At 29.1% G+C, this 13,373-nt stretch overlaps 1 protein-coding gene across 3 annotated transcripts in view; it reads left to right on the top strand.

Moving 5' to 3' along the window:
• The first annotated feature begins 2,389 nt into the window (after nucleotides 1-2,389).
• LOC111641940 (thioredoxin reductase 2, mitochondrial-like) overlaps nucleotides 2,390-13,373 on the top strand; it is a 38,109-nt gene continuing 27,125 nt past the window's right edge. For 2 of the 3 annotated variants that reach the window (XM_023388193.1, XM_023388194.1), the window contains exons 1-4: nucleotides 2,390-2,490; nucleotides 7,628-7,696; nucleotides 9,773-9,829; nucleotides 12,255-12,474. In XM_023388193.1, coding sequence (XP_023243961.1) covers nucleotides 2,412-2,490; nucleotides 7,628-7,696; nucleotides 9,773-9,829; nucleotides 12,255-12,474 — 425 coding nt within the window. In that variant the 5' untranslated portion in view covers nucleotides 2,390-2,411. Of the gene's footprint in view, nucleotides 2,491-7,626; nucleotides 7,697-8,494; nucleotides 8,547-9,772; nucleotides 9,830-12,254; nucleotides 12,475-13,373 lie in introns of those variants that run through there. The other variant, XM_023388195.1, reaches the window with a different exon arrangement.

Raw genomic sequence — 13,373 nt, forward strand, 5'->3', positions numbered from 1 at the left:
ATGTTAGTCCACATAAATATTTCTATAGCAGTTTGGTACAAAGAATATAACTTTGACAGATATTTCGTCTTTTTAGCAGATTGATTACAATCACAGTTTCCTAAAATTATTCCAAATATCTGTAAAGACGTGAGGATTGGTCGTAGAAAACACACAAAGCACAAACTATGTTTCGCGTAACCAGAAGACATGTTTTACTCTTAACTATCGAAGAGCACTCTGAAAATACGAAGAATTTTAGGTGCCGATTAAGATCATATTTTGTGGTTCTATTGCGAAATATTTTGTTAAACAAACGCAGATTTTCTTAAAAGAGAGAATATTTTCGAATAGAATATTACGCAAACTATTGATTTAAGTGTATTGATGTCACATAACTGAAAGTGCACCAGCGACCTTCACTAGTATGTGCATTATGTAAATTGCTTAAAAGCATCTTATTTTATTTATAAGATTTAAATATTTTGATTGTATTCTCCATTTAAAATTTCGCTTTGATACAAAACAAATTAGTCAAGTACAGTTTATAAAAGTTTTGATACATTATACAAAAAGATATTATTATTTCGAATTTATTTTTATTAAAGATTGTATTGTTTTTAGATAAATTTAATTGGTTATGTATTGTAAGAAAACCATAAATGAGCTTCTTCTCTCGAAAATTGTTCAAATCAATATATCAAATGGAATAGTAGAGATAACAGAAATTAATTACACTGCTACTGATTACATTAAAATGACACTTCTAGCATCAGAATGAGACTTTATTATTAGTATGCATTTTGGTACACAAGACACTCATCAGCCATATATAATCATGTGCAAGTATCCACAACGAAATATATTATTTTTACGATTAAAATAATAGAAAAAGTGTACGATTTCATTACAAAATAAAAGTTTCTCAGAACTATTGATAGCTTGTTGTAAAAACAAATTCGCAGAGAGACTTAATATAATTACAATGTACAATTTAAATTTACTGTAAGAAAATTTTAATCCACATTTCAATCGTTGATTCATTTTAATTGATTTATAATACGATACACCATGGATTAATCTAGTAATTCCTAAATGTATCATTTTATATCCTGATCTTCCACAAGCAAATCCTAACTGTTGAGTATTTTTTATTGTATTATTTTGCCATTTTATTTCCCGTGTCGATACGTTTCCAAGGGCTGTAATTTGATCTGGATTGAAAATTATTTCATGTTTATACTCTGTATGTTGACTCTAGACTTTAATTTTGTTATTTCTTCATAGACATCCTTCTTACTTTCCTGCACTCTTTTAACTCTATGTAATGCATCATGCAATTGGAATTAAATTCATTAATTTGTTTTGATGTTGGTGACAGTGGCTGGCTAACAAGATTACTGGAGTCCCGAAACACTATACGAGATGTCTCATTATCTTCATCTTAATTCGTGCATTCACATTCATCACCATTTTCTGTATTTAATAAGAAAAAACAAAATATTTAATTAAGAATATTTTAAATTTATATTATAAATATACCTGTACTAACCTGCATAGATGTCATAGGCGACAAATTTGTAACATAATTGTGGTGTAAGGCCGGATCTATATGATCAGAATTGTTTCCATGTCCTGTTTTTGGTCCAGAGCATTTTCTTCTCTTAGGTGGTCTGTGAGAAAATAACGTAGGCGTGGCATCACGCTTCAGCAATCTTCTTCCATCTTTCCTGTGATTCTCATATTGATCTTTCTCAAAATGAGAAAGATCAGTATGGGAGTTAATTGTAAATATCCGCATTTCACTAAACCAATAAATTTGTAATGGCTAAAATGTATTAACAGACTTAATATACTTTAGCCTTGATTTATTAATGTGCAATGTACAATTAAATAGGCCGGCAGAGCAGAGGTTTTTTTTTCATAAAATTTCTGATTCTTACATTCTTACCTCACAAAGTACGGCATGTTTTCCAGCAATCCGTAATTTCTCATTTTCATTCAAGCCTGTATACTTTAATCGCCCATAATTTTTTTCCTAGCTTCATTACTAGGAAACCGATATAGTTTGAATTTTAGCATCTGTTTGAACACGCCGGCAAGATATATTTTTATGTGGTAGTTGAAGAGCGATATAGACGTATCGGCAGAAATAAAAGCTAAAATAATGATTTTTAATGTCAGTATAGCAAAGAACTAACTTGATATTTAAAATCTAAATTTAATGAATGAGACACACAAGGTAAAAAAAAGCTCTGAAATTTATATTCCTTAAATTTAGATAGATAATTATCTATTATTTAATTATTTAATTAATACATATTTAATCATCTACTTAATCAGGAGCAGTTGTGACTACTGCCTCTAGTGAGAATTTTTGGAAGTACGATAACAAACTTCCGGCTTGAGAAGCACGTGGTTGTTGGTTAGAAATGATAAGCTTTAGAAGGTTTAAGATACTTTTAAAAACAAAGAAATACTTAATTGCAAAACGATATAGCAGTACTGTGGGTATGATATAATTCTCAATAAATAATGAGTATTTTATTTCTTTAAGATTTTGCATGAATGAGGATTTAAAAATCTGGGGTAGGAAAACGAATTTATTCTGGAAGTGACAAAATGACGTAAAATAAAAAGACATATTTAAGCAGTTTGTCAGTTTAATATAATCGAATCTACATCATCGCTGCCTTTCGAACATTTGTTTTCACACGTTATGTTTTAAATTGGTGGAACTTGTTCTAAATTATTTTGTAAAGTTTTGTGGTGGAATTATCTCCACCCTCCATTATACAGATTCTGTAAAGCAGAATCTGTATAACGGAGAATCTGTATATTGGTACAAAAACCATTTCATTGGTCTCAGTTGGATTATATTAGATACCTGTACATTATTTTCATAAGGAATGTGACATATTTTGTGTTGGTTAAAGGCAGCAATTTTGTCAAGCATTGTTCAAGAACAATACTAATTTCGTTTTGATGCATTCCACACTATATAATTAATGTTAATGCAAAATTTACATGGTAAGATAAAAGGTTTATGGCCACTCAAACCAAAACCTTCATCAGTAACAGTGAACTTCACTTCTGGCATACCATCCTTTCCTTTTCACAAAGAAAACTTTTATTTCTCACATGTTCAGAGCCATCCATTGTAAAGTAAGACTTGTCCATAACAACATTCAGGCAATGATTGAACAACATTGTTTTTGTTCAATCATTGCAGTAATCTGTTTTGATTTTCTAACTGCTTCACAGTATATTGGGTGCAGAAATCATTTCCTAACAAGAATACGCTTGATTTTTAATATCACATGCACATGTGAATGAAATATTGTAAACTTTTGACCCAGTTTACAGAGAGGCTGGTCCACCCTATCAACAGCAGCTATAACTAAAGTTCAAAATTACAACTAGAATGGATAACTAGTAAGAAAATCACAGTTTACATAATTTTCCATCACAATGAGTTTGTATAAAATATGTTTTTGATTTATTTTATAAACCTGCTTCAGGTCTGAAATTATATAATTTGAAATTTCCAAATTGGAACCTAAAATTTCTAATGGTGTTTTTGTCTTCTTTTAGGTCTTCCATTTCCCTATATTGAACAATTCCAAAAAAATAAAATTGAATAAATAACAGAAATGTGCAACAGAAAAGCTATACATGTGATTTTTTCAAATGTCTGTGCAGAAAAAAAATTGAGGAAATTATTCTGGATTTTTAGTTCACATACCTGAATTCTTTGAGAGTAATATTTTAAATAATGTTTCATTAAATTTTGATTTTGAATTATAATAATTTTGTACCCAGATAAGCCACAGTTTAGACTCATTTTTTTAAAGATACACACTTTGTCAGAAAAGTTCCAGAACAAAGCTCGTAAAAAATAGAAAATTGCAGTTACCAAGTAATGATCCTAACTCCTGTCAAAGTTGTCCCCTCAGCTATCTATACAAAATTGCCAACATTTCTAGAGGTCTTGGAAGCAAGCAGAGAAAGCTTCAAGTGTGATGCTTGTTAGCTCATTTGTCACAGTCTATTGCATGTCTGCGATATCTTGACAAAATGTCAGTTGCTTTTTCACTTGTGGAAACAAGAAAAATCACACTTTTCTGACAGGGTTGAAACTGTAAGGGACGTTTCCTCAAGCAACTGAAAGGACATTTCGTCAAGATATCGTAAACATCCAACAAACTGTGAGGAATGAGCTAACAAGCATCACATTTGAAGCTTTCTCTGCTGCTTGCTTCCAAGACTTCCTGAAATGTTGGCAATTCTGTATAGATAGCTGAGGGGATTACTTTGTCATGAGCTAGGAACATTACTTGGTAATTGCAATTTTCTATTTTTTGTCCTGGAACTTTTCTGACAAAGGGTATTTCTTGTTTTGCTTGCTTACATTAAATACTCCACATGATTATCATGTTTAAAAAATTTATTATTTTGAAAAGATTTCATTAAAGTAATGTTAATTTTAAGATCCAGATTTGAAAATAACTGTATATCATTTAGTAACAACCATAAACTGCAGATGAGATATGAATAATAATCACATAAACAGTAATTTGGTGGAAAATGGATATGATGTAACCTTGAAATCCTGTTATTATGTGAGTTTTCTTTGGGGCATTCTAAAAGAATTTCTGAACTAAATTTAGCTTTATAGTTGAAGTCTGAAATATGATTATCAAAAGTCTATTTTAATAATTTTCAAAAGAAAGTTGGAGGAAAATATCCAGAACTTAGGGAAAAAATGAAAATTTGCGTAGAGAATGGAGAGAAGGCTATGTATTTTAAATTAATATGCATAGAGATTTAATGACCATGTGTTTATATGATACCATCATTTTTATACAATTAATTTACAATGATTACAAATTAATTTGTTCTTTTGCATTGTTTACACTGCATTACATGATGTATGACGTAAGCTTTTTATTATTATTCACAAAAATAATTATTCAGTCATTTACTGATGATTAATTAATTAATTTTGATACATTAGTATTTTAAGTCAACAGAAATTTTAATGTTAAATATTATTTCTAATAGGATTTTAAAATTAGTTTTATTTTATTTAGAAGGAATTCAGTTTTTATACTTTAGACTTTTTAAAAAACAGTATAAAGATGAAGTTCTGTATAGTTTCAAAATTATTTGTGACATAATGAAAAGTTTGACTCTTAAAATAGTTTAATATATTTTTTTAAATAAAAAGAGTTGAGAGAAGAATTTAGAGAAACATCCTGCAACATAGGAATTTAATTATTTATTACATGAAATTTAGTGGAATTTAGTGGAACTTCTCATCTTCAGATTCTCTATCTCATCAGTAGACAGAATAAGTAATAATTTTATCTCATAATAATTGCATTAAAATCCAAATTACTATGTAAATTTTAGATAATAAACTGTACTAAAATTTAATCTTTTTAAATTGAATAGCAGGTGAATCAAAAAGTTCTAATTATACATTTTTGAAAATTTGTTTCTGCTAGTTTAGTGTTCCCCAGTATTCTGTAGTTTTGGTAATATCACATTTTTTGCTTTACTTTCTTTTTCATTTTAAATTTTTAAGCTAAACTTGTGTATATTCCATACTTAGACATTGTGAAAACTTAGCTAAACAACTTCCACTATAAATGTTACTAAAACTGTAAGACATATAACAGTTTTTTCCATACCCCAGAGGTTTATGTAACATGCATTTTGCAGATTTCCTTAATTGTATGCATTCTTCAAATTGGCTGACAATATGTTACTATTTCTTGTCAAACTTCATTTCTGAAATTTAAAATATACTAGCTTTAAGTTATCCAAATTTAATCTAAAAAGAAACTAATATATTCTTCAAATTTTAATATCTCTGAAAATAGACTGCATCCTGTATTGATTCTATGTAATATGTCATATTAGTGGTCTCTAGTGCTATGTATCTTATTTCTCTGTCACTAATTTCATTGTATCATTGTAATGAATTTTATTAGATCAATATTCATAACAGTAAATATTTAAAGATCATCTTAGCTTAGTCTCATTAGTCTATTATGGTAACATCATACCTACTTGGATAAAAATTATAGAAAAGTTGTGCAGCACTCTTTCAAGAAATGTATTTTTTGAAGAACTTGTTCAAATGACACTGACAAACATTGTATGTGGAAAGATGTGTGCATCAAATCTAATGTTGATTCACAACAGCCTAACACAGAAAGTGAAGAGATTTACAATTATGATATGGAAGACAGTAATGTATAAGTTACTTTACTGTGCAGTAAATATGGAACAAATTGTATGTCAACAGAATCAGTTCTATTTGTCTTGAGTTGTTTTTTTTGAAAATTTAAGACTATACAAACAACGAGTCCTTTTTGTTCTTATGCACATCCTTTTTAATTCCAATCCAGGAACCACAAACAATAGGCAATGTGAAGTAAAACTTCTAAAACAGACAAATACTATTAAAAAATTCACAATTAAAAATTATCTCGACGTCGACCCTTTTTTTGTAGGCTACGATGTCTACAAACATTAAAACCAAATTCCTAACGACAGCGTTCCTGTTATATAATCGCATTTAAGCTGGAATTAAAAAGGACTTGTTATTTGTATAATCTTAAATGTTCAAATTAACTATAACTCCTGGGCTAATGTGTACAACTTGAGTTGTTTATTTTTTCGAAATAAAAAAAAATCTATGGGTGATCATGTAGAAATTAAGGTACATCTTAGATTCAATTTCATCTTATATTTTAGTAAATATGGTGCATAAACAATTATGGTAAAATTTATTTACAATGTTTTGTATTAGATCAGTGATTCCCAACCAGGAGTATGCACTTAGTGAATTAGGGGTGTGCGAAAAGAAATTAGTAATAGTGTATGTACTAAAACAGTGTTTCTCAACCTCTAACGAATCGTCGCCCCCTTCAGTAAAATCGTTATGTAGTATCGCCCCCTTCACTTCAAAATTCTGATGTCGAGGGCCAAGGTTAACACCAAATTCGTACTGCATTGAATAGACTAGTGACTAGTGTAATGTTATTTGTTTAATTATTGTACAATATAACGAATAAAATATCTAATTATTCTTAATATAATGTTTTACTATATCGCCTAGAAAATTGTTTTTTGCCCTCCAAAATATAAATTGTTACTAATCACCCTCTCAACATGGAAAAATGCTCATATGGGGGCGATATCACCTCCATTGAGAAACACTGTGCTAAAAGAATATTCAGATTTTGCATTGAGGCCTTTGGTAATGTCATGGCGTTCGATGCTTAGTTTTAAATAAAAATATCTTTTATATTTTATATNTAAAATATAAATATTTTATATTATATTTATCTGTGTCCTTCCTCCAACATTTTCCATTTAAAAAAAAGATCTTTTTAGATGTAATTGTACGTGCTGTGTAATTGACCAAAGAACCACTGTTTAACAAACACAAAATAAAACTTAGCTGAAATGGGAAATAAAACTTAGGAAAATGAGCTGCCAAGGGATATGCAAGTGGAAAAAGGTTGGGAATCACTGTATTAGATAAATAAATTCTTTTGAATATAGTTAAAACAACTAACATTTTACAATTAATTTCCTAATATTGACCAATATTTAACTTTCTTCTATTTAGGTGCAAATTATGATTATGATCTTATTGTAATTGGTGGAGGTTCTGGTGGATTAGCTTGTGCTAAAGAAGGTAATTTTATTGTAGGCATACCATAAAAACTTAATTTATTCTTATAAATATATATATTATGATGTTATAATGTTGCCTCAAAAATCTATTTTCAGAATTTCTATATATAAAACTATATATCTGGACTGAAATCATTGCTACAGCTTTAACATAAAATCATAGATAATGAATATAGATTTTATATTATATAAAATAAAATTGTTTCCTTGTACTGTAATATGAAAAAATTGCAGCAGAATATAATGAATTAACTCATTTATACTTTACAGTATAATTTTTAATATAAATATTGAAAATACCTACTTATGTTTGGATTGAATAGATTATCACTGCTAATAAAAACATTTCCTTTTGATAAAATGGAATAATATGAATCTTCACAACAAATTATTTAATATTATAATTCAAAAATATATTTTTTTTTACATTATTTATAATTTTACTAAGCTGTTACAATTCTTGATGACCATCAACTCAAATATTAAAAATTAACAATTTTCTGTTTTAATTATACAATTTTCAACTATTTTCCAAACTAAGAAAAATATTTAATTGAGAATTTTAATAGCTAATTGAAATTATGAAGAATGTAAAAAACACTTTTAATTATTACACCAAATTATTTGTTTCACAGATTCATAATATTTTACTTTTTGTAAATGTAACTGTATTTGCTTCCATTATTAATTGTGATGTCTTAAACTGAAACATAATTAACTTTGTGATATTTATGATTCTTTCTATTATTTTTAATGTATTTAGTGATTGTAATTAAAATACTCCCATTCAACACTACAGAAAAATCTAGCAGTCCAATTGCAACCACATCTAGTATGGTGTCATTTTCATGGTGAGTGAAACTAATTTTTTTTATAGAAATGTCTTTTGCTTGCTTTGAAATGTCACCATACTAAGTTTGGTTACATTTGAACTGCTAAATATCTCTTTAGACGTTATTAGGCTGCAATTTGAAAAAATTGTAGACCTATAAATTCCCACTGTCGTCCAGATGTTCGTCTTTCCTAAATCTTGAGAATGGAGTTAAATGAAAGACGCGACCAGATATGGAAACCTTAGTGTAGGTGGCCCCTATTAACTATATGAACTTCCAATCCAAACCAGAAGTCATGTTATTTCAATTCAAAAATTATTTTCAGAAAGATGTTAGTTAGATGACTATCATTACTTTATTGTTAAAGGAAAAGTATGATGTATAGTGGCAAGCCACTACTAATTTGAGGTAGAGAGCATATATTTTAAATTAAATAAATTAAAAATGTGATTTAAAATTACAGCCCAGCAAGGTGATGATGTCACAATAAATAATTGCTTGTTGAATAGGAGTAATTATAATGGCCTAGCATTTTTCATTTATTGTACATTTCATTCATTCACAAAAGTTGGATGAATTATTCATATACACATACAAATATTAAACTTAATTTAACATCAGCACAAATTAATTCAATGCAAACATTTTCAATGTATTGATAGATCTGCTTCAGGTCTATATAGCTTACATTCTATTTTGGAATGTTACAATATTTAAATTTAGCTATAAATTTGAAATTCAAAGATAATTCTAGATGTAAAAACATAGAACAATCTTTGAATTTCAAATTTATTCCTAAATTTAACTATTGTAACATTTACATTTTGAAATAGAATGTAAGCTATATAGACCTGAAACAGATCTATCAGGATATCAAAATGTTTGTCAAAGTTGATTAATTTGTGCTGGTGTTAAATTAAGGCTAATGTTTGTATGAATTCATTCAATGCATTCTGTTGCAAGTTTTCTAATATGAAGATAATTTGATTTTATAGACTATTTTAGTTATTAGATTTTGACATGCCATTACTTATATTTTTAATTAAGAGCAATTATTACATTTGACAGATTCAAATAAAGATTTTAAAATATTTTTATTTAAAAATTATAAAAATATGATGATAATATTTCAACAGACACAATTTTTGTAGTAATTATTTAATATGCAATACAGTTTTTTGTTTTATTAATACATGTAACAATTACTATTAAAGAATTGTAAATTTCATATCATTTTTTTATAGCTGGAGAATTAGGAAAGAAGGTAGCAGTTCTAGATTATGTGAAGCCAACTCCTCAAGGTAAATGCTAAATTTTGTTTTAACATAATTTATCAAAGTTCATAAAACAAACTGAACGGTAATTGATAATAATTTGATAAATCTAAAAAATAACAATGTTGCATGAAATTCAAACTGTCGTTTTTCCCTAATATATGATAATTTGCCAGTTATATTTAATATTATACAAATATTTTTAATTGGAGTTCTTCCATACATACAGCATATTAATGTTTGATTAGTATATAAATATATTTTAATATTTATTATTAGGAACTAGGAATACCATGTTGGAATATATAAATTACAATGAATTGATTGCCAGTTGAAGATCTGGGAATTGTAAATGAATCCTCGCTTGATGTGATGATAAATACAGTAACTAGTCATGTTCTCAATGTGGGCTCAATGTAGGTGGTAGACATACACAATCTAGCTTTTTGTCTAGGGCCATGTGTTTACTTTTAGAGAGTTAGGTACAAAAATATGCATTTGTTTTGGTCTAGTACTGGTTAGAATCATATACGAGGTCTGTTCAAAAAGTATAGGACTTTTATTTTTTCCACATAAACCAATGATGCGCGGGAGGCCTCTTTTGGTGGAGTTGTGGAGGGGACAGTCATACACAGCCCTGAATTTTTTCCCGCCTGCATGAAGCGTCAGTCGTTGGCAGTCAGCCTATGAGTGAGGACATGTAGTGAGCTCTCATCGGATTCCACTAAGTTGGAAAATGACTGAACAACGTGAGCAGCGATATTACATCAAATTTTGCCAAAAACCTTGGCGATACCCAAGCGTAAATCATTCGCAAGATTCAACAGGCTTTCGGGGACGATCCTCGAGGCCAAAAAAAGCGCGTCAGGTCCGCAGCAATATCAAGGTCATGTTGACAGTTTTTTCGACTCTTGTGGGGTGGTTTATTGTGAGTACACACCACAAGGCCAAACCATCACAAAGGAGTACTACCAGGAGATCCTTTGTCATCTTTCCGATGCTGTGCGACGCAAATGACCGGATCTGTGGTCGATCAAAACTTGGCAGCTCCATTGTGATAACGCATCCGCCCATTCTGCGCATCTGATTCGGGCTTTCATTGCCAAACACAACACTCCGTACTCGCCCCACATGGCTCCGTGTGACCTTTGGCTATTTCCCAAGCTGAAAATGCCGCTAAAAGGAACCCAATTTTAGTCGAGAGAAGACATTGTGCGGAATGCGACGGACCGGCTGATGGCCATTCCAAAAGATGCATTCCAGCAGTGTTTCCAGCAATGGCAGGAACGCTGGGAGAAGTGTATATATTACCAAGGAGACTACTTTGAAGGGGATTAAGGTTTTGTACCTCAAAATCAATAAATGTATTTTTGCCGACCAAAGGTCAGATACTTTTTGAACAGCCCTCATACTTTAATATCAAGTTTCAGGTAATATAGACCTTACAATATGTAAATGCATTGGTTGTCATTGATTATTTTATGAAAAATTTTAAATGAATATGTATGTAACTGGAAGGAGTTTAATTTAGTGTTCATATTTGTATGTTAGCCAACATTAATACTTCTAATTTGATTTCTAAACCATTGCTTCTAGATTTTTCTAAATCTGATTAATGAACAGATGATAACTTACGCATCAATATCAAAAAATAAATTTAACAATTAAATAATTTAAAAGTTGACAGCTGGATATCTAAGACAACAAAAACATAACCTTTACTCTGGTACTCCAGGTTTAAGTTGATTCAGAGACCTCAGGAATCTTTTACAGATATGTAGTGTTTGTCCCTTACCACCCAGATGTTTCTATTATAGGTCTTGGTGAATCCAAGATCTTTGAAAAGGCTCTCTAGAATCTGCAGGGCAAAAAGTATTTAAAAAAGCTAATAATTAACTCACTATAATTTAGAAATTGTTAAGATTTTATGATAATGTTATCAGTATTAATTCAGCCAGCTGATAGTACATTTTCTAATATCTTGGATAGCATCTTATGTATCACATATAAAAATGATATAAATGTGTACTTAATTTAAATTTTCTTTAAATGTTTTTTAGTTAGTTTTAGTTATTTTGTTAAGTCATATTGTATTTGAATGCAAATTTTATATTTTGAGGCTATCTGATTTGTATTTAAATCAATGAATTCTATTTGTGTTACAAAAGTCAAATAGCTGAGAACAAAGTATCATTCAATATTTGAATGTTTGTGTCTGAAGATGACAAAAATGAAAGTTTTCAAAAGTTTTTGCATAGTTTAAAAAACTTTTTTCAATATAAATCTGTTTACCATCGAAGGTCAGATTTCTTCTTTTAGTTACGTTCTTTCTTGATGTTAAGTGCTATTGGTGTCTAGTTTAAAAAATACTAAGAAATTCTAAATAATTTTAATATTGATTATAATTTATTTCTGAGAAAATGTATAAAATTATTTATTATTTTTTAACTAGGAAGTAAATGGGGATTAGGTGGAACATGCGTCAATGTTGGATGTATCCCTAAAAAATTATTTCATCATGGTTCGTTGCTTGGAGAAATGATAAAACATTCAAGAAGTTATGGCTGGAATGTGTCAGAAATAGTTGAGCACAATTGGGAAATTCTGCAACAAAATGTGAATAGCTACATTAAATCATTAAATTGGGGGCATAGAGTTCAGCTGAAAGAAAAGTTAGTACTGTTAATTATTATTAAAATATATATCTATATATATGATTACTTATATTAATTATATTTTGTATACAATAATTTTGTTTACATTCACTGTTTCATTGATTTGTTAGTTTCTTAATTATGGAATTATTTTAATAACTTTTGGTTAAGTAATTTAGTTGTGTATTGTGGGAGGTCAGTTAAAATATATTTAAAAATACATATATAATTTTACAACCTTCTAAAGGGAATGTACTTTTAAAAACTACAATCACTCTGATCTTTTCATTGGTCTTTATTATTACACTAAAGAGATTTACTTACACTATATGCATTTCAAATGATATTTTTCAAATCACTTCTTCAATAGGCAATACAGAAACACAAAGTAACACAATTTGAACACTCGTACAGGAGTACCAAGATATAATCTAGTTACATGCTGTCAGCCACTTTAATAATGTCATACCAATTTTCACAGGCCAGTATGACATATGATAACATTTAGCATTTTATTCCCCATTTTAAGCCCATAGAAGATGTGATAGCACATCTTCTATGGGTTTCACTATAGTTGAGTTGGTTCTCAAAATTTAATGGGCCAGTTTTAATAAAACTTTGTCATTTTTCATTAATTACAATGAGGAATCCAAAAATGTAATGAGAGTCCATTTAAATGTAAGAAGTAGGGATTGAAGGGGTTTTTGATATACAGAAAGATTAAAAAGATTAAACAACCACAAACTAGCAATTAAGCAATATTTAAGATTTATTGCTACATTTTTATGCTACAGAAATTTATTTTTCTCAAAGATATAATGAGCAAATATGGTAAACCTCATCATCCTGATCTTCACCAGCACATGAGCAATGTGCTCATTGGTGACATAGTACTCAGCATATCAAATCTTCCATTG

This window comes from Centruroides sculpturatus, unplaced genomic scaffold (assembly GCF_000671375.1).
Source record: "Centruroides sculpturatus isolate CEXI.00-Female unplaced genomic scaffold, Cexi_2.0 scaffold1126, whole genome shotgun sequence".
In the NCBI taxonomy this organism is placed as follows: Eukaryota; Metazoa; Arthropoda; class Arachnida; order Scorpiones; family Buthidae; genus Centruroides; species Centruroides sculpturatus.